This window comes from Primulina huaijiensis, chromosome 8 (assembly GCF_012295235.1).
Source record: "Primulina huaijiensis isolate GDHJ02 chromosome 8, ASM1229523v2, whole genome shotgun sequence".
Classification (NCBI taxonomy): Eukaryota; Viridiplantae; Streptophyta; class Magnoliopsida; order Lamiales; family Gesneriaceae; genus Primulina; species Primulina huaijiensis.
Genome location: NC_133313.1, coordinates 3,811,372 through 3,833,148, shown reverse-complemented (window position 1 = coordinate 3,833,148; position 21,777 = coordinate 3,811,372). Strand labels below are relative to the sequence as shown.

Genomic DNA, 21,777 nt, shown 5'->3' with positions numbered 1-21,777 from the left:
AAGTAGGGCGTTTTTGTTGAACTTCAAGCTTAAACACGCTTAAGTAGGTTTTTAGAACACTGGATATTAGAAGTTTTTTGCATTTATGTGCGCTTGGATCAACTTTTGTAATTGATATAGTCTATCCTTGATTAAAAAAAAAAATTGGTTCGAAGGCCAACCATGGCTTTTATTCTCCTAAATTAAATCCTTCTATCTCATTTTTAAAACTTAAAAGAATCGACGTTTACTTCAATTCTACTTCTTAACCAAAAAATGTTGGCTTAAAAAGTTTCTTTATTTTCGATTTGGTTCTCCGGCTGTTCCATGTTGTATGAGGTTTGTAAAAGCTTATATAAAAGAAAACAAGTAATCTTCTTCAATGAGTAGTAACACGTAAATATTCATAAACCATCAAAAATATGATACGCCTGTCCTTGCATATAAATCATATTCTTACCTTAAATACTCAGTTGATAAAACGGAATTTCTCAGAAGCCAAAACAAAAGTTATCGCGGTAGCAACTTGTGGTAATCGTTACAAAAGGGATTGTTGGCATTTCGAATGTGGCCGTCTCGTGCTTAGATGAACCAAAAACAAGTACTTGATATATATTATTGATTTGGGTGCAGTCTAGTCCTTAATTCTGCAAAAGAGAGACAATGACAATATCTTAACAAAAGAAGAACAGTATCGCATTTGTGTGTTGTTATGATTTTGAAAATGATTCAAGAAACAGCTCTCATTGCCAATAAAAAAACATGGATTGCAACATAATTACGCGAGATCTGAATTGAAGGAAAAATGGATAGGCAAGTTGGGATGAGATTTAGTGTTATTTACCTCAGGCGGTTGTGCTGCTGCCTTGGATTCCTCACCTTTGTTGTTCTCCTCACCTGACCCTGCCAAGGGTAAAGTTCAATTTCTAGCGTTAGCTAATCACTTTAGGAAGAATTTGGCTTATTTTAATTTCAAGATTTTTAGATTGTTTTGAAAGTTTGAAGAAAAATTAACACTCAGTTAGATATATGCTCTGGTCTGGTGGATGAATTGACATGTATATTTCTTTCTAAATGAGTTTCAAGCTATTTTTCCAGCATATTGATATACTATCACAATTTTTATATGACTCAAACGCGACATCACTAAAACCACATAAACGAGGAAGATCTATGTTCAGCAGTTCCAAGTACATAATTTAAAATTATATTAAAAATGATATCTTTTAAAACTTTTGAAATGAATTAAAATGAAGCACAAAACATAACTGAAACACCTTCAACTAAACTTATTGAAGCTGAAGCATTACAAGATTCTGAACAGGATCATTATTATTCTTGTTATTATAATTATTACAATATGAAAAAGGTTTCTGGAAAATAAAAATCATTTTGAGAATTTAAGATGATGTATCAACAGTTCCACTCTTAAAATAAGACCAGGCGAGGAAAAACATCTTTTGAACTTTTGAATGAAACTAACTGAACTGAAGATACGAATAACTAACGATACACCACCACTTACCTCCATCTTCAGGCAAATCTGAGGTCCAAAGAGTGAGATTATCTCTCAACAGCTGCATAATTAAGGTGCTGTCTTTGTAAGACTCTTCACTCAGCGTATCTAACTCAGCAATTGCCTCATCAAACGCTTGTTTAGCCAAATGGCAAGCCCTGCCATTTTTGTTAAACAACTTGATTCCGAGAACGCTTCAAAGAGTCGCTCACAAGTAACCATGAAAGACAACAATAAAATTACCTCTCAGGGGAATTCAAGATCTCGTAGTAGAACACTGAGAAATTCAAAGCTAGACCAAGACGAATAGGGTGGGTGGATGGGAGATCTGTATTTGCAGTGGCTGAAGCTGCCTACAGATCAATGGAAACAAGATAGCTAAGGAAAACAGTTAAAGCCATATTGACTGATTCATTAGTTATTTCTCTATATTGGTTTCTCATGCACAGAGAAATCAACACACCTCATAGCCCTTGAGTGACTGTTCAGCTGCCTCTTTTCTTTCCTGATCAGTCTTGAATTCAGCAAGATAGCGGTAATAGTCACCTTTCCTGAATTAGAATAGGCCAGAAATTAGTCAGTTGCGGCTGATTAATTGATGTTCCAGAAGGCAGAAAATCCAAAATAATGAATAATTCCTGCAAATACCTATTAGAGTTGTTGAACTTTAATGATCCGCAAAGAACTTGACACACAGACCCAAAAGTTTGGATTTGACCAGGCTACATTTGGAAAGAACAGTGACAAATTTGTTTTTTCCAACAAACTCACGAACTAGAGAAAATGAACAAAAAATGGTTTTCCTGGCTTCTAGAGACTGCATTTTCTTAAACTATCCATTTAATCGAACCTTGGATAGAAGACTATTGGAACACTTTGATTGCATAATCAGATCAAAGCAAGAAGAAGATACTAAGTTATACCAAGAATATTGAAAGAATAAGTTCATTTTAACATGATAACCATTTGACTTACATCTTGTAAAAGAATACAGTAGCTTCTGCTGAACCAGAAGAGGGAATTAGATGCTTGTCGATGACTGAAAGAATATCATAGCAAATTTCGGATAGCTCATCCTCCACCTTGTGCCGGTAATCTTTAATCAGTTTCACATTGTTTTCATTTCCTTTGGCCTCTTCCTTCTGCTCAATCGACGACATGATGCGCCATGAAGCTCTGCGTGCACCAATTACATTCTTGTATCCAACAGAAAGTAGGTTCCTCTCATCGACTGACAACTCAACATCTAGTTTTGCGACCTTTTTCATACTTTCAACCATTTCTGGGGAAAAAAAAATTGTAACGGTACCATTCAGCTTGACCAGCAAAGTGGATGATATTGTTTGACCGTTACCAATTAGCAAAGCCCAATTAAGTAATTGACAAGTCCCGACTTTGCGAAAATAATGTAGAAACATAGTTACAACTTTCCATCTACAGTACACAAGTTCATTTGTAAGAGGGAAAAATGTGGGAGGGGAGAAAGGCATTCGCAAGATGGCAAAGCAAAAGATGTTAAAGAAATTCATAATCCTATCAGCCTTCAAATGAAGGAATATCCAAGTTTGAACAAGAAATAGTGTAAACATTCTAGGAGATTTGATTTCTAGAAAATTAAAACATCTAGAACACATAATTGGAATCAATCCTTAATGTATATACTAGAAAACCAACATCACACTACTTCAATGAAATAGTATATCTTTATAGAGCACCCAAAATCAATGCTCAAATATAGGCACAAACAAAAGCATCCTACAAAACCCAAAAAAAAAAATCTTCAGATTTTATATGCATTTTTTTTGGAATTTTAGTTTTTGCATATTCAAAATACATTAAATATCATCCTCATCATTGGTTATAGAAAATGACAAAAACTTGTGTGAGACGGTCTCACGGGTCGTATTTTGTGAGACGGATCTCTTATTTGGGTCATCCATGAAAAAGTATTAATTTTTATGCTAAGAGTATTAATTTTTATTGTGAACCACGAAAAAGTATTGCATTTTAGTGTGAATATGGGTAGTGTTGACCCATCTCACACATAAAAATTCGTGAGACCGTCTCACAAAGACCTACTCATAGAAAAATTCAATCTATTACCTCAAGCACATCATCATGGAATTTTACAGCACAAAAAAAGACCAACATCACCAATTTTCTCATGTGCCCGACTGTAACCCATTCCGACCAGAAACACACACACAACTCGCATGCCTGCACCGATTGCGCACACACATCAAATCTAAAAAAAGCCGTAAATTTTTACAGACAAGCACACACAGATGCTGAAATAAAATTATCTACACGAGGCAATTCCACATCCTTACAGAACACAAAAACACATATAAAATGGAAACCATACATCATACGCAACTAAACGACGTATATACACATAGCAATGTAAATTAATTTACCATCATAACGCTCGGCCTGTTCCGCGAGCTTAGCTATGTACACCATATCCTCTCTCCCATTTTCCGTCGACATTTTCCCCGACAAATCAAATCAAATAAAATCAAATCAAAGATTTAGAAACGTAGAGAAAACTGAGAGCTTCGTTCGTGCTTTTTATACATACAGGTTATTATTATTATATATATTTGTATGGAGAATACACGGAAAACGGGGGCTAATGGAAGGTGAAGAGACGGAGACGGTTGGATTGGGGCACTTGCGTAATTTGAGGAAAGATAGGGAGTGAATAGTGGAATTATGAAAACTGGCAGAGGATACACGTGCGTATATGTTTTTTCAATAATTATCTTGTTAGACGGTCTCCTACCGATATTCACAATAAAAAGTAATACTCTTAGTATAAAAAGTAATATTTTTTCATGGATGACCCAAATAAGATATTTGTCTCACAAAATATGACCCGTGAGATCGTCTCACACAAATTTTGATATTTTTTTGTATATCATTTATTCAATCAACCAATCACGTTGTTTACGATACATTTGAATATGTTTACTTCTTTTTCTTTTGAAAAGAAATATGATATTCTAAGAAATAAAATGTTTATTTGGGATATTTTTTTAGAATTTTTTTTAATATTGAGATATAAATAAGAAAAATTAATTTTTTCTCATGTAATATATATTTTCTATTTTTAGTTAGGTTATCGGTCAATTTATAGACTTAGTTCACTATTTTGTATTTCATTTTCGATTTTAGTTATTTTTTATCGAAATGATAATTGATGACGAAAAATGATGATATGTTAGCGAATATTGTTATCATAGCGACAAACATTATTGACGTGTCTGATATCACAATAACACTCCGACGAAAAAGATATAAGATAATTGAAGTAAAATTATAAATTAACCAATAACACGATAAAAATAAAAAAAGCACAAATTACGAGAGAAAAATGTAATTTTCCAAAAGACATGAAACAAAGGGTCAGACAATGCAGCACAACCGTTGGTGCTTTTAAATTTAAAATATATATTAAATTTAATTACTGAAAAGCACATGTTTACATTCCTTTCGCAATATCCATACCATATCACTAATATTTATACCGTATTATTAATGTCGATTTGCTTATAGTAACAAACTTTGGATTCATAAGACATCTGAACCGATGCATAACCTTAAACTAATCGTAAATGGCAGATCATTCAATGTGTTTGTAAAAATGGCATTTCCTATGCAGAAACACTAATTACAGCAAGCGACGACGGAGCAACATGACTCGGGATCAGGAGTTACGTTCATATACTTGAGTTGTCTTATATTCAGTTCTTACTTTTTACATTTTGTGGCTTTTGTATCAATTACAGCAGAATGGATCAGTTGTTCAAAAGCAAGCAAACACGATTCGATCACATAAATAATCAAATAGAATTTAAAAAAAAAAAAGAAAGGAAAAAAAGAATAGGATTTAGAACTGCTTTGAACTAATTTGGAGTGATCCTCTTTTCTTTGAACTGGAGATCCTCTGCACCAAACATACCTCTATAAATATACAACCTTCAAAATTTTCGAGACCATCGAATTCGCAAGGACAGGTTTCTCGTGGAAAACCATCATGGCTGTGTTGAAACCTTAACCAGCAGTCGTGTTGTCCTGATTGATGTAATTATAGAATGTCACTTGGGTGATAGCATTGCATCAATACTTACACAGACAAGGGAATAATTTAATACTTTTAGAAAACCTAGAGATGGCATTAGAAATTTTTATCATTTCGAGAAAAACAGCTAGCCATACTTGCCCTGTAAGCCCCCCACAGATTTTTTCGAATCATTCATCTGTTCGATAATCCAAGACGTGAGAATTACAAGATTTCGAGAGGATTGGATTGTCTCAGGGATGTGAGAGCTTCTGTAAGAGATCATTTTCTCAGAAATGGTTTTTGGCATACTAGTAGCCGTTGGTCACTTCCATTCTGAAGATCAATAACCCGAGCTTCCCAGCGAAGCTGTGTAACAATGGTACGTGCACTCTCAATAGGACCAACCTTATCAGATACGATAACCCATCCCTGCACACAGTTATGCATATAATTTGAGAATGCTAGTATCAAGAGCAGATACAGAAATATGTGCATGAGATCTGTACTTTAAACAGGATAAGATGCAGAAAGTCATCGAATAATTATGAACTTTAGAGCATCTACACTATGGGTCATTGACCATTTACCTCTGGCCGGAGAATGCGATCCATTTCAAAAATTAAATCGACCATACTGCACTGTTCTGTAGCAAGGTGTGAAAGTAGTCCCTTCGCGTGAAGCAAGTCATATGTCCGAGGGTAGGTAGGGAAAGGTTAACACCTGCATTGCAAGAACTGTTTTCTCAACACTCCATGGAAATGGCTTTAGAAAATTCAAGAAATAGTGCAGGAAAACAAGATAAGTCACATAGAAAAGTGACTGAGTAGAGAATATTTTATGCTTTGTAGACACGGTTTGCATATTGGCTTATAGAGGATAAACTTCTCGACCGTGAAATTGGAATTAAGACTGTTATCTGAAAGGAATTTTATTCCTTGATATATTTTCCTTTTAAATTTATATATTTTCCTTGTTTAAGATCTTTAATGTTTTGGCTTTCTAGAATTGAGAATAATCTCGATTTAATGATATGATCTAGTGTAGATTTATTTTTTATGATAATATCTTTAAGATATGATATCATTGTTTTGAAAAAGAAGTTTTTCTTAATGATATTTTGATATGATAATATCTTTAAGATATGATTTTATTTTCCTAATGAAATTGCTCTCTTAATCTTTAAAAAGGGACTTAGAAGAGAACGAAGAATACATAGAGCGTAAAAAAGTTTTTTGGAGAGACAAGTGGTGCGCGAAGAGTTTTCGAGACCGGAGCAATCTCGTGCTATTGTTTCAAGTGTTGCCGTGAAGTGCTGACAACATCTGAAGTCAACACCTAATCACTGTTTTGATTAGAGTGTTGAGTTTTGAAGTTTTTCTTTACTTCTCAGTTGATGCATCCTGTGTATAATTGGTCTTACGGTTTGTTAGAGTTTTAGGATGCAATTTGATATTCGCCTTATTAAGAGAGTTGTTTTATTCTTTCACTAGTATTGGTTTTTGTAAATTTACAAGTTTTCTAGTGAATTATTTTGCCCTGAGGCAACGCACAAGTATTTTATACTTGTGCATGATTTATATCTCGTCGCTCATATTAGTATTATTTAAGTTATGTGTTAAAATATAATTTCCGCTGCAAGTTGTCGTGAGTGTTACAACACCTACGCACAATACCTACATTCTGATACACTTAACTCTCACCCTCATCACATAAACACTGTGGAAACAAAACATTCAATTGGTATCAGAGCCAACACTTGACGCTACTAAGTGAGATCCTGTTTTGTTTTGCTTTCACAGGTAAAAAAAAAAAAGGGGGGGGGCTTATGGAAGCATCAACAAACACCGTTTTTAGACCTCCCGTGTTGGATGGATCAAACTATGCATTGTGGAAAGTTAAGATGAGGGTATTTATTAAATCTATTGAAGAAAGAGCTTGACAACGTGTACTTGATGGTTGGAGTCCACCAAAAATTGAAGATGCTGATGGAGACACTCGGCTCAAACCTGAAAGTACATGGACAATCGATGAAGTGCAAACTTCAAATTTTAATTCCAAGGCTCTCAATGCTATATTCTCGTCTGTTGACACAAGGATGTTCAATCTAATCACCAATTGTGTCTGTGCCAAAGAAGCTTGGGATATACTTCAGAAACATTGTGAAGGATCCGAGAGTGTGCGCAAAACTAGGCTAAGGATGGTGGCATCAAAATTTGAAAGCTTGAGAATGGAGGACAAGGAGTCTATTCTTGAGTACGATAGCCGTTTGAGACAACTTTCTAATGAAGCTCACAGCCTTGGAGATCCCATGTCCAATGAAAGATTGGTGAACAAAGTATTAAGATCTCTTCCTGAGAAATTTAATGTCAAAGTTTGTGCAATTGAAGAATCTAAAGACACTTCAACAATCAACCTGGATGAATTAATGAGTTCTCTCAGAACATTTGAGATGAATCTTGATTTACAAAGGAAGGATAAAGGGAAGACAATAGCTCTTGAAGTTTCAACCGACTCTTATGATGAAATTCTTCAAATATCTAAAGAGGTGAATGAGTCTGATTTAGGAGAAGATTCTATCTCTCTAATTACTAAGAAATTTGGTGATTACTTGAAGAAAATGAGAGAGAAAAAGAAAATTGGACAAAAATCCGTGTTGCCCAATATCACCACCTCTGAAAAAGCTCAAAAGTTTACTCCTATGAAGGGATAGTTCCGACCAAGGAATGAACTACAAATCCAATCTAATGTCAGAAATTTGGATTCAGTGCAATGTAGAGAGTGTTCTGGATTTGGACACTATGCCAATGAGTGTGCCAATCGACTGCGGAGAAACAAAAGTATGGCTGTCACTTTGAGTGATGAAGAGTCCGATGATGATCAAGGATCAAATGAATCTGATAATTACACATCGTTGTCTGCTGTGATCAAGGAGAAACGTTTAATGCAAATCAATCCTTTGGGTGTTGCCACAGGTGTTGCAATACCTGGACGCAACATCCCCTCAAATTCAGTGTGTCTTAACTCTACAACCCTTGGTGAATCAAGTCAGTCTGAAACTCAAGAAGTAGATGATGATGAAGTCACTCTGGAAAGTGTGCAGACAATGTATGGAGAATTGTATGAAGACTGGATCAAAAGAAATAAAGTGAATGCAATTCTCTCCAACGAGAATACTGTGCTGAAGTCAAATGTGTCACGACTTGAAGTAATCTTAAGCAAGAAAGACCTGGAATTATGCAAAATCAAGGAGGAACTTAAAGAAGCAACTCAAATTCTTGCTAAACTTAATTCAAGTTCATCCAAACTTGATTCACTCTTGATGATTAGAAAGAATGACAAAGCTGGACTTGGTTATATAAATAACCTGCTTGAAACTGGAGAATCTTCCAATACTAAAAGAAAACCAACTGTCTTTGTCAAAGGAAGTGCTGAAGTCTCGAATGCTACACACACTGAAAAAAGTGTTTCATCAAAAAGGCCAATATCTACCAAGAAGCCCAAGTCCAGGAAACGCCACTTTATCTGCCACTACTGTTTTAGACCCGGACATATCAAACCCTACTGTTTTAAACTGAGAGATGACTACAAGAGATGGGAATCTGAACAGGTGTTGCCTCAGGTGTTGTACAACACCCAGCGCAACACTGCCAATAGGAAACCATTGGTAAAAAAGGTTTGGGTGCCAAAGACTAATATTCAATATTCTGTTATCTATACTTCATTAAAGACTAACATTGCAGGAATATGGTACTTTGACAGTGGCTGTTCACGCCGCATGACAGGTTCTAAAGACCACTTGGTTGACTATGTTGAACTTAGGAATGGTCATGTGACATATGGTGGTGGTGCTAAAGGAAGAATTGCTGGCAAAGAGACCTTGAACGTTGATGGTTTGCCCAACCTACACAATGTGCTTCATTTCGAGGGACTTAATTCAAACTTAAAAAGCATAAGTCAACTTTGTGATGATGGTTTACATGTTAAGTTTGATAAAGACAATTGTGAAGTTTTTGATAACACTAATACTTGTATTTTGATAGGTACAAGGTCTGCGGACAACTGTTATCAACTTGGAGAGGACCTTGTGTGCAATCATTCAAAGATGAGTGAATTAAATTTGTGGCATCAAAAACTGGGTCATGCAAACTTCAAGACATTAAAGAATCTTGGTAAGTACGATGCTATGAGAGGTATGCCTAATTTATCCTCTGGAATTCCCTATGTTTGTGGTGCATGTCAAAAGGGTAAGCAAACACGTGTTTCCCATCAAATGTTACAACACTTTGGGACAACACGGTGTCTTGAACTTGTACACATGGATCTTATGGGTCCAATGGAAGTGGAAAGCCTTGGAGGTAAGCAGTATTCATTTGTTTGTGTGGATGATTTCTCTCGTTTTACATGGGTAAGTCTTCTTAGAGAAAAATCCGACACATTTGTTGCTTTTAAGAAATTACATGCTAAGATTACTAATCTACATGATTTGAGGGTTGGTAAAATAAGGACCGACCATGGTAAAGAATTTGAAAATTCACACTTTACATCATTCTGTGAAAAAAGAGGAATAACTCATGAATTTTCTGCCCCTAAAACTCCTCAACAAAATGGAATAGCCGAAAGGAAGAACATGACACTGCAAGAAATGGCTAGGGTCATGTTGAGTTCAAAGAATATTTCAAAACGATTTTGGGCCGAGGCCCAAAATACAGCATGTCATATTTCAAATCGTGTGTACATAAGGAGTGGTTCTACTATGACATCCTATGAAATTATAATGGGAAAAAGGCCAAACCTAAAGTACTTCCATGTTTTTGGGTGTGTCTGTTATGTTTTAAATGACCGAGATCATCTTGCAAAGTTTGATTCAAAAAGTGATAAGTGTTTATTCCTTGGTTATTCATCCAATAGTCGTGCATATCGCATGTATAACCTTAGAACAAGAACGACTATGGAATCTATTAACGTTGTTTTTGATGATCTTGCATACTTAACAGGAAAAACAATCGAGGATGATGTTGATGGGCTACTGAACGTAAGTGAGACACTGCCTAAAACAGATGTTGTACCCGATGTTGTAACACCTGCGACAACACCTGCACTGGCAGAATCAACTAATGAACCGGGAGAGAATGCTGTAAATGATGATGATGTAACCAATGAAGGGAATGATATTTCCAGTAAAATTCAGAAAAATCATCCATCATCTCAGATCATTGGAGGAGCATTTGAAGGAATGCAAACTAGAAGGAAGGAGAAAGTGGATTATCGAAAAATGATTGGTCTAGTATGCATGACTTCTGTGTACTCTCAAGTAAGTCATTCTTGTTTTGTTTCACTCATTGAACCCAAAAATATAAATGAAGCCTTAAAAGATGAATTTTAGGTCAATGTGATGCATGAGGAACTTGAACAATTCGTTAGGAATGATGTGTGGGATTTGGTTCCTAGACCTGACAATGTGAATGTTATTGAAACCAAGTGGATTTTTAAGAACAAAACTGATGAATCTGGAATTGTTTTGAGAAATAAAGCAAGGCTAGTTGCTCAAGGGTATACACAAATTGAAGGAATTGATTTTGATAGGACATTTGCCCATGTTGCCCGAACTGAATCAGTCATACTTTTACTTGCCATTGCTTGTCACATGGACATAAAACTATATCAAATGGATGTGAAAAGTGCATTTTTGAACGGCATTTTGAATGAGGAAGCTTATATAAGCCAACCGAAAGGATTTGAAGATCCACACCACCCAGACCATGTTTACAAGTTGAAGAAGGCACTTTATGGACTGAAACAAGCTCCACGAGCATGGTATGGTAGGCTTACTGAATATCTGCTTGACTTAGGCTTCAAACGAGGTGAGGTTGATAAAACCCTTTTTATTCAAAGGCCGAAGCATGATATTCTTGTGTGTCAAATTTATGTTGATGACATCATTTTTGGTGCTTCTTCTCAAAAGCATGTTAATGATTTCGTTAAATGCATGTCTACCACATTTGAAATGAGCATGGTAGGAGAATTAAGTTTCTTTCTTGAATTGCAAATTAAACAAATGCATGATGGTATTTTTCTGTGTCAATCCAAGTATGCTAAGAATTTGATAAAGAAATTTTCTGCCGAGAACACTAAACACATGAAAACTCCAATAGGGTCGACTGAAAAATTGTCTAAAGACGATGTTGCCACAGGTGTTGACAACACCCAGTATCGCAGCATCATAGCCAGTCTTCTTTACTTGAGTGCAAGTCGCCCCGATATCATGTTTAGTGTATGTTTGTGTGCCAGGTACTAGGCTGATCCTAAAGTCACTCATTTAAAAGCTGTCAAAAGAATTTTGAGATATATAGCTGGGACAGTTGACTTAGGTTTGTGGTACACCAAAGAAACAAACACCAATTTAGTGGGTTTTAGTGATGCTGACTGGGCTGGAAACTTAGATGATAGAAAAAGTACCACTGGTGGATGTTTTTATCTTGGTAACAATTTGGTGTCATGGTATAGTAGAAAGCAAAATTGTGTGTCTCTGTCCACTGCTGAATCTGAATATGTTGCAGCTGCTAGTTGTTGCTCACAACTTTTGTGGATGAATCAAATGATTAAAGATTATGGATTCAACAGTGACACCTTAATTGTGTACTGTGACAATTCAAGTGCAATTGATATTTCAAAAAATCCAGTGCAACACTCTCGAACAAAACACATAGACATTAGACATCATTTTATTCGAGATTTGGTTGAGAAGGGTATAATTCGAATGGAATTTGTTGGAACTGAGAATCAACTGGCTGATATTTTTACAAAACCACTAGATTTTGAGAGATTTTCCAATCTTAGGAAGTCTCTCAGCTTGTGTGCACAATGATCACTCACGGATGTTGTCCTGGGTGTTACAACACCTGCGGACAACACTCAGCATGCATGTGCATCTTATTTATTTAGGATACTAGACATATTGCATTCATCCTGTTTTGTGTGAAGTCTGTACAAGTGAAGGATACTGAATGGTGTGCTCTCAGTTGAGAATCAAATTTTCTCACAAAAATTTTCTAAAGTGTGGATTATGCTCAATCTAAGTCATTAAGTAGTTGAGGATGTTGGTGTGTCACATGACCTTGTCCAATGTGAAAAATGACTTGGAAAAATCCTGATCAATAAGGTGAAAAATAGAAAGGAGGAGAAGAATAGAACAAAAAAATGTTTAGAAGAAAATGGAAAAAGCGACCTAGAGGAGTCCAATGAAGACCGTTCTTCTAGAGTGGGAGCTACCACTTCTAAGTCAAAATACAGATGGAAAAAGCTACCTAGAGGAGTCCAATGAAGACCGTTCTTCTAGAGTGGGAGCTACCATGTCTGAATTAAAAATGATTGTGAGTGTTGCCAGGAGGTGTTGCCAACACTTAAGTACAGACAGATCACAGTTTGATCACATGCGTGTGTATTTCATTTTTGATCATATTTTAGGCATAAATATAAGTCATTCATTCTGATGTTATGTAAATTCATCAAGTCCAGTGGGCTATCAGTTTTTAATTCATGAAATACGAAGGAAAACCTAACCAACTTAATTTTGAAATATCTTGATCTCTAACCGTTTGTGGGGACAATTCGACGTGGTGTTTTATCCTGACTGATTTCTTGAAATGATGATTGCACTGTTTCAGAAAAGTTACCGTTGGGTGAGAGTAAAAACTGGTTTGGTAAGGTGATGAAGTCGCGGCTTAACAAAATGTTACCGTTGGAGGGCTGTGTTTAAATAATTAGGAATGGATGAGGAATGACTTTACCGTCTTTAATTTTCCCTCACATTCTAAAATTTCTCCTGCCCTCATTATTCATTTTTTTTCATAAGCTATCTCTGTTCCTCATGATTGTCTGTGTTCTTCGAACAACTCTACTTCTTTTGTTCTTGATTTCGCAGATGGCTGGCTTCGATCCTCACGACATTAGGAGTGAAATGGCTGCGAGCATGCGTGGAGAGTCACCTGACACAACACCCACCGCCGAAGCAAATGTTGAGGGCCGGGAAATTGTGGCTGTGCCAGGAGAACCAATTCCGCTGGAAATAATCGCCCCTGGTGAATCTGGGAACGAGATCAACGTTGAGAATCCACCGGACTTTGACGTCCTGAATAAAGCTTTTCCCCCCGCTCCTATGCCGCGAAGGTCCAAGAGACAAGCAGGGTTTGATCCTGACTTTGTTCCAATCAAAAAGCCTCGAGCATCTACCTCTTCAAATCTTCTGGACCCTGATTTCTCATCTGGAGATGACTCCGATGATGATGATTTTGAGTTGGTGGCTCGCCCCAAACCAACTGTTGCTGCAAAGAAACCCAGTTCTACTTCTGATGTTCAACAGCAAAACCCCGTCACGGAACCACAAAATGTTGCAGATGAAAGATTCCCTGCTGAGCCTGAAGAAGATGAACAATCTCTGGCCGAGTTTCTTGCTCAACTTAAGGAAGAAAAGGCTGCCAAGAAACAAATTTCTAAGGATGATACACCTGATCCGGAAATGATGAGGGAATTTGAGGAAAATCGACCTGGAGCTTCTGAGAATTACACTTCATCCTCTGTGTCTGATTTTGAATCTAAGGAACAAAATGATGCTGAATCTGAAGATATTGGCTCTGAAGAAAGTGAGTCATCTCAAGATGTTGCTGCTACTCCTGCAAGTGTTGAGGCGGATGTGGACAACACCGAGCACAACATTGACTCTGTTGACTATGATCTAAGTAAGTCCTTCTCTACCAAGTTTTATTCTGAAGATGCTTTGGAATTGTGGCCTCTTTTTATTGAGAGAGAGTTGATTGAGGAGAAAAATATTGATGTTGCCGCATATAGGACATACAACTTAATTGAGTTTTTGAAGAACCGAAGGTTGTTCTCCACTGTCACTACTGCTATGCCCTACTGCCGCCGTGTTGTGTTGGAATTCTACTGCAATCTCCTGGGTAGTGTTGGAGATGAGGATTCAGTGAAGTATGGGAGAGTGTTTGTTCGTAATCGTATCTACAAGTTCACACCTTCTGTGATCAATGAATTCTACAACACTCCGGATGTTGAGGAAGTTGAAGAAAACCCGGACATAAATGCTATAACCTCTGTGCTCACTGGAGGCCTGATCAAAGTATTCCCTGACCATCCCAAGAAGTTGAGTGCTGCCAATCTCACTTCCTTTTTCTCTGTGCTGCACAAGACCTCAATTTGGAATTGGACACCTTCAACCAATTCTACTACTGTGACTAGAACTCAGGCCCTGGTGTTGTTTTCTATTGGGACTGGAAGAGCCTTTAACTTTGGGAAGCTAGTGTTCAAGACAGCATTACAATATGCTGAAGGAGACTTCAAGAAAACCAAGCTGCCTTTCCCTTCACTGATTTATGGGATCTTGGAATCTCAAGGTTTCATCAAGGATATTGATGAAGATCTTTGTCCTGTCGGAGATGTTCTGAAGATTTCTCCTGCTTATTTCAAAGGCAACAGAAGGATTGATCTGCCTTGGCTGAATACCGGTGTTGCTACGGATGTTGGCAACACTGATGATACAACATCTGAGCCTGTGCCTGAAACTGCTGATCCGCATCCTACAGATGTCCCTCCTACTGGTTATGTAACACTGTCTATCTCCTATATTCAAGCTCAGATTGCCTATGGTCGACAACAAATTGAAAATGCCAAGAAGACCATTGCATATTATGAAAATCAAGTGGCTGATTATGAGCTTCTGCTGGATGTTAGTGTCCATTCTGGACAAAAAAGGGGAGTAGATACAGCTGAAACCAGTGGAGCAAAAATGGCTGATGATGATAATGCTGGCAGTAATGAAGGATAATGAGATTTTGAGTTGATGGTTTTAAGACTGTAGTTGCTTTTGTTTTATTTTATTGACGTTGCTGTTTTTCTCGTTTTTTTCCTGATTAATGAACTTTTTCGATGTTATGGTGCAACATATGCAGATCACGGATTTGCTAACTCAGAGGGAGTTGTGCCGTAAAACCATTTTTGGGTTGTTTCGTCCAGAAAGGCAAAAAGGGGGAGATTGAAAGGAATTTTATTCCTTGATATATCTTCGTTTTAAATTTATATATTTTCCTTGTTTAAGATCTTTAATGTGTTGCGTTTCTAGAATTGAGAATAATCTCGATTTAATGATATGATCTAGTGTAGATTTATTTTTTATGATAATATCTTTAAGATATGATATCATTGTTTTGAAAAAGAAGTTTTTCTTAATGATATTTTGATATGATAATATCTTTAAGATATGATTTTATTTTCCTAATGAAATTGCTCTCTTAATCTTTAAAAAGGGACTTAGAAGAGAACGAAGAATACATAGAGCGTAAAAAGGTTTTTTGGAGAGACAAGTGGTGCGCGAAGAGTTTTCGAGACCAGAGCAATCTCGTGCTGTTGTTTCAAGTGTTGCTGTGAAGTGCTGACAACATCTGAAGTCAACACCTGATCACTGTTTTGATTAGAGTGTTGAGTTTTGAAGTTTTTCTTTACTTCTCAGTTGATGCATCCTGTGTATAATTGGTCTTACGGTTTGTTAGAGTTTTAGGATGCAATTTGATATTCGCTTTATTAAGGGAGTTGTTTTATTCTTTCACTAGTATTGGTTTTTGTAAACTTACAAGTTTTCTAGTGAATTATTTTGCCCTGAGGCAACGCACAAGTATGTTATACTTGTGCATGATTTATATCTCGTCCCTCATATTAGTATTATTTAAGTTATGTGTTAAAATATAATTTCCGCTGCAAGTTGTCGTGAGTGTTACAACACCTACGCACAATACCTACATTCTGATACACTTAACTCTCACCCTCATCCCTTGTGTGGAGTGGAAACAAAACGTTCATTATCCAAATCAGACTATGTTTCAAACTATTCAAAGAAGCTTGATGTACTACTACAAAATTACCACTCCACCTCCAAACGAACCTTAATGATTGATGGTTAATGTCCTTACATCCTAATATCTCCACCAAATTTGGGGTGTTCAACAATAAGCCATTCCAGGTAAAATACTAGTAAAACATTGCTATAAGAATGTAGATTATATTATCCTATATTAGAAACATGACATCAAAAGAAACTTAAACCTGAAATAGGATTTCCAGAACAAGCAGCAGCTTCTTAGTCAATTTTTACTCAAGAAACACAGCAGTGAACTAGTGTAAGGAACCTTTCGAACAAACATCTTACCAGTTATGTAAGACACCTGCAAAACCTTGGTAAAAAACGATAGGAAGTATATTAGGTTCACCTACGGGCACAACATTCATCGCCCACACAGACTTTCTAGCTTCCAACAGCGCAACATTAAAGCCTCCATAGTGAACATGCATGTCCATCACATTCCGAACCATATTATAAGGAGGCATTGGGTCTTCATCACCTGGCCTCTTTGGGTGGTCAGAGAAAATCAAGGGAGAAAGCAATGACCAACAATTTCTCAATGATGATCTCCAGAACTCCGATTCTTCAAAGAAATCTTCAGGATTAATTCCTGTAAAAATTGAACAACATGACAAATTGACTTTGTTTGCAAACCAAAGAGAGCAGGGTTCAGCATGTTGGCCGTGGACAAAAGATAAACATAAACCGATATACCAGTGCAACACATGTATGTCGTTGAACTAACATTACTTACCATAGACTTCCCAGCTGATCAGAGGTTAATGAACCAGATGATTTCTTCTGAATTGAGATCCAATGCTTGCTTGCCCTCCCACTTATACACTGCGCAAGTGGTCTATAATACGATTGGACATCCTCTGCATTACAAAGTGGGGTACTGCCCTGCTTCCTAAAATTAGAACAGAAAGGAAATCATGGATAAATGAAAGATGCATGATGGTAAAACTGAGGAGGGAAAAGGGATATAAAGTAAACTGAAAAATGAAAGCAGGCTAGGCAGGGAATTAAACCAAAATAAAGGAAATATCAGGCAAAGGATAAGCGTAACAAACTAGCCTCACCTAGAAATATAGCATTGAGCATCTGCAGTTTTCTGCCAGATGAAAGTCTCCTCTTGCTCTGCTAAAAGATTCCAGCATAGTTTTTGTGTGAATACTTCAAAAGGAGTTGCAATGCTGCCTTTCTTTGTGCCTACATAACTTCCTTGATGTCTGCTTGTGGGTGATGTTAAAACAAAGTATCCTCCAGGCCTGGGTACTCTGTCAGCTTCGATTAGAAAGATTCCATCTGATACACAAACTCGTAATAAGTACAAGAAATAACAACTGAATAATTTAAATCAATCGCATTATGTCAAAAAACTTAAGTACAAGATTATCCTCTTTCACAGTACCTAGAAAGCTTAGAAAGCATAAAAAACTAACTTGCCTTGTAGTTTGGTATACACATCAAATACAAATCCAGCAGATGTCAATTTGGTGTTAAAATGAATGTACAGACAAAGTTATTTTTTTCTTAGATGATACACCTATCTGCCGCTTATTCCAGTCGTAGGTAAAATCTTGATCGTAAAGTTCAATTTACGTCCACCAGTTTGGACTTTATCTTTTTTATTTAACCTAGACTATTTAGCATGAACTTAGATCTCATTCATTGCCAAGTTATCAGTATTCAAGAAGCAACAAAAATTTTCCCAGCAAAATATTTTACTTCCATTAGAACGGAGAGAATAAGAAAATACAAACGTTCAAGTAGGATCTAAAGAGAACCAATTTGACAAGTTGAAGATGTGTGTGACATGTAAAGAATACTTTCCGTGAAATAGTAAATTTCTATTTATAGAAAAAATTTGTCATATAAATACCTCATGCAATGACATCTGATAGTTGTGGTACCTGAAATTGTTTCAACAGTACGAATTTTGTGTATAATCAAAGTAAAAAAATAAAATAGCTCCGTGACACCAAGACATACACATTTCATACAAATTTCTGGGTGTAGTACCCACATCAAATCAAATGGAGGTAGCTGCAACAGGAAATCAGAATGACAATAGATTTGCATACGTATTGAACCCAAATATCAATTTTACTTTCCTAAAATGTAAAAAGGCTCTAAGTCTGATAAAGTCCATTGTCCACGGGCTAAGTTTAAGAAATCATTCTTAGAGAAATAAGAATATTCTCTATGATCCTAAGGAGCAAAGCATTGCCTTGAAAATCTCTTGACAGAAAGAGGAAAGACTATCACCCTTATGCCAAACAATATCGATCTATTTTTATTTTTGGTGCAAACACAAAGAAAATACCTTTGTCATCCCAGGAGATGCCACACTGAGTGCAGTGAACCATGTCATATGACAACGATGGAAATGGTAGCTGTCTTGAGACGAGCTTCCAATGATAGCCGGTAGACCTCTCTCAAGGGCTAGCTGAACTTGGCTACCGGTTGACTCATAAGCTGCTATACAAACGGCCATCAACTTGAGCGAGAGCAAGTGAGCGTCAAAGCTACCAAATCCACAGCCAATATTGAATATCTAACACATTGCGCACCTGTAATTTAGCATAAGCAAATTCATCAAACAAAAAATTAGGTATATGGCAATTTATATTTTTACGATTAACGATAAAATGCAAAAAAAATTCACAAGGAAAAAACACAAATTTTAAACTTTTCTGGATTTTCCTAATAAAGACAACCTGAGTTTAAGAAAACCTGGTGTAGTCGGCCAAACTATGAATTAAGAAGAGATGATAGGCTTGGTAGAGATAACTTACACCAGATTCGCAGAATTCAGCATCACTTCCCAATCCTATCATCTCAGCAATCTGGCGATAATAATCCTTGACACCATCAACAATCATATCATCATCCGAGTGAAAGGAAATTTGATTCTCTTCCACAACATTAACCTTTAGAAGTTCAAATGTACATCAATGATGGAACATATGAAAAATATAGGATTTTATTTACAGGAGAAGTTGCATATTCCCATTAGTCCAACGAAACTGAGAAGGTTGAATCCAAAATTTCGAACTAAGCTCAGAATAACTACCTTTTTGACATGCTTCTAGATGAAAGGAATTGGTCTTTACTTAGCTTAACATTCCCGGTCCATACAATATCCCTACCACTTGGCCAATTCAAAGGAATCTTATAATCTCTAGGGGGTCGAACCAAGCAATGTTGTTGATCCTGTTGTACTTCACAGGGACGATCAAATTTATCCCCATCTTTAAAACCAGCTAGCAAACTAGTAGAAAATTGTAGCATGGCACATAGTTCTCTCTTTCCTTTCCACAAAGACTAAAATCCTTTATAGTATCAAACCCTACGTTTTTTAAATCGAAATAATCACTCAATGCTCCCTCTTTCAATCTTCTATAGTTCAAATAATTTTCAGGTCTTGCAGAAGCAGTCATGGAATCAAACGTAGTCGAAGAAGATCCAAAAAGTGCAATCAAAACGAAGACACTAACTAGGCACAAAAGCAACCAGTTGACCGGTAGACTAGAGTTGAAAATCAAATGAAGTTTATTGCACCAAAAGCTTCTCATGTCCAAACTCGGAAATAATCTTCAAACACATGCAAAAGTCACCCTCTGAACTCCTACGACAACGTCAAAAAATTCCAACAGCCGTGCGTATCAACAGACACAATCTTTCATGCATAAAGTGATCAAGACTCCAAAGTATCTCAGCTAGAATCGGAAAAAATCCCACACAAGCATCCTCTAACCAAAGAATAACCAATTTCTCGGTCACATTGCATAGTTCAAGTAATCAAATATCAAAAAAATTGAAGCACAATGATCCACTCCTCGGCTAAGACAATCAAACTCAGATCACAAAAACCTCCCACTCAAACTTATACTTGCGCATATGAACTGCCACACGGAAATCACATTACCTCCACAATTCCGTCTGAAAACACAAATCAAACCTTCATGATTGCGTAGTCAGGGCTAAGAAAAATCAACAGAACCACTTCTCGACACAATCAAATCCCAAAAAACTTTCCCCAGAAATTCACTCAGATCCTTCACTTGCATCAGATCCACCATACATTACAACAACAAAATCAGCATTCTCACAAAACATAAAGCAACAAAAATATAAAATAGCCTGATGATACCCCTGTAAGAGCCCGGGTCATGGATGACCTGGGATATCAGATGGATTCTCAAATCAGGGTCAATCTGCAGGATGGATTCTTCTGAAGCCGAGCAGGTGCAAACCGGGCTCTACTCCCCGGGCTCTTATATAAGCCCCCGGTAGGCATTCTAACTTGGCCACCTCGATATGAGCACCGCACTCGAGTACACTAGCAGAATTGGATGTGGGCGACCGTCCTATCTCTGACACTAATCCAAGTGGTTGACAAACTCAGACAGGCGGGATGTGACTAGTGTATGATTTGACATGTCAGAATGTAGCCGCCCTACTATAATTAGTGTGCAGCACGAAGAACGAGGTCATCATTACTTCTTCTACTATAAATACCAGGTTCTCCCTTTACATTTACATTCATTCATTCACACCAATATCACAACCATCACTTGGTTATATTGGTCTTTTGTTGAGTCATTCACTGACTTAAGCATCGGAATGGCCACGCCGGACTCCCCTCCGGCGCCCATTCACGAGTTCATCTCCTTGTGTGGAGGTTACAGCTGGAGCCATATTACAGAGATATATCTTCATCACAGATATACTCTCTCCTGCTCTTATTTCCTTCATTATCTTGATAGCAGATCCGTTGGAGCTCCTTACCCAACTCATCCATTTCACCCAGATCGCATCATCGGAGTGGCCACGCCGGACTCCCCTCCGGCGCCCATTCACGAGTTCATCTCCTTGTGTGCAGGTTACAGCTGGAGCCATATTACAGAGATATATGTTCATCACAGATATACTCTCCCTTGCTCTTATTTCCTTCATTATTTTGTTAGTAGATCCGTTGGAGCTCCTTACCCAGCTCGTCCATTTCATCCGGATCGCATCATCGGAGTGGCCATGCCGTACTCCCCTCCGGTGCCCATTCACGAGTTCATCTCCTTGTGTGCAGGTTACAGCTGGAGCCATATTACAGATATATATGTTCATCACAGATATACTCTCCCTTGCTCTTATTTTCTTCATTATCTTGATAGCAGATCCGTTGGAGCTCCTTACCCAGCTTGTCCATTTCATCCGGATCGCATCATCGGAGTGGCCATGCCGTACTCCCCTCCGGTGCCCATTCACGAGTTCATCTCCTTGTGTGCAGGTTACAGCTGGAGCCATATT

At 37.2% G+C, this 21,777-nt stretch overlaps 1 protein-coding gene and 1 pseudogene across 1 annotated transcript; both read right to left on the bottom strand.

The window, feature by feature from the left end:
• Nucleotides 1-354: 354 nt before the first annotated feature.
• LOC140982936 (14-3-3-like protein GF14 iota) lies at nt 355-4,188 on the bottom strand. The gene is made up of 7 exons (XM_073449727.1): nt 3,913-4,188; nt 2,471-2,777; nt 1,959-2,046; nt 1,739-1,848; nt 1,505-1,653; nt 824-882; nt 355-626 (listed from the first exon to the last, which is right to left on the bottom strand). The coding sequence occupies exons 1-7, from the start codon at nt 3,983-3,985 to the stop codon at nt 621-623; spliced, it is 792 nt and encodes a 263-aa protein (XP_073305828.1). The 5' UTR covers nt 3,986-4,188; the 3' UTR covers nt 355-620.
• A 1,044-nt stretch (nt 4,189-5,232) lies between these two features.
• Nucleotides 5,233-20,608, bottom strand: LOC140982937 (probable methyltransferase PMT5; annotated as a pseudogene).
• Between the last annotated feature and the right edge of the window lie 1,169 nt (nt 20,609-21,777).

Bases quoted from the DNA above. Each gene is read 5' to 3' on its own strand.
- LOC140982936 (XM_073449727.1), bottom strand. From the start codon at position 3,985: ATGTCGACGGAAAATGGGAGAGAGGATATGGTGTACATAGCTAAGCTC. The intron at 2,778-3,912 runs GTAAATTAATTT...TTTTTTCCCCAG, and splicing joins ACAGGCCGAGCGTTATGATG to AAATGGTTGAAAGTATGAAA. The intron at 1,654-1,738 runs GTAATTTTATTG...CAAAAATGGCAG, and splicing joins ATCTTGAATTCCCCTGAGAG to GGCTTGCCATTTGGCTAAAC.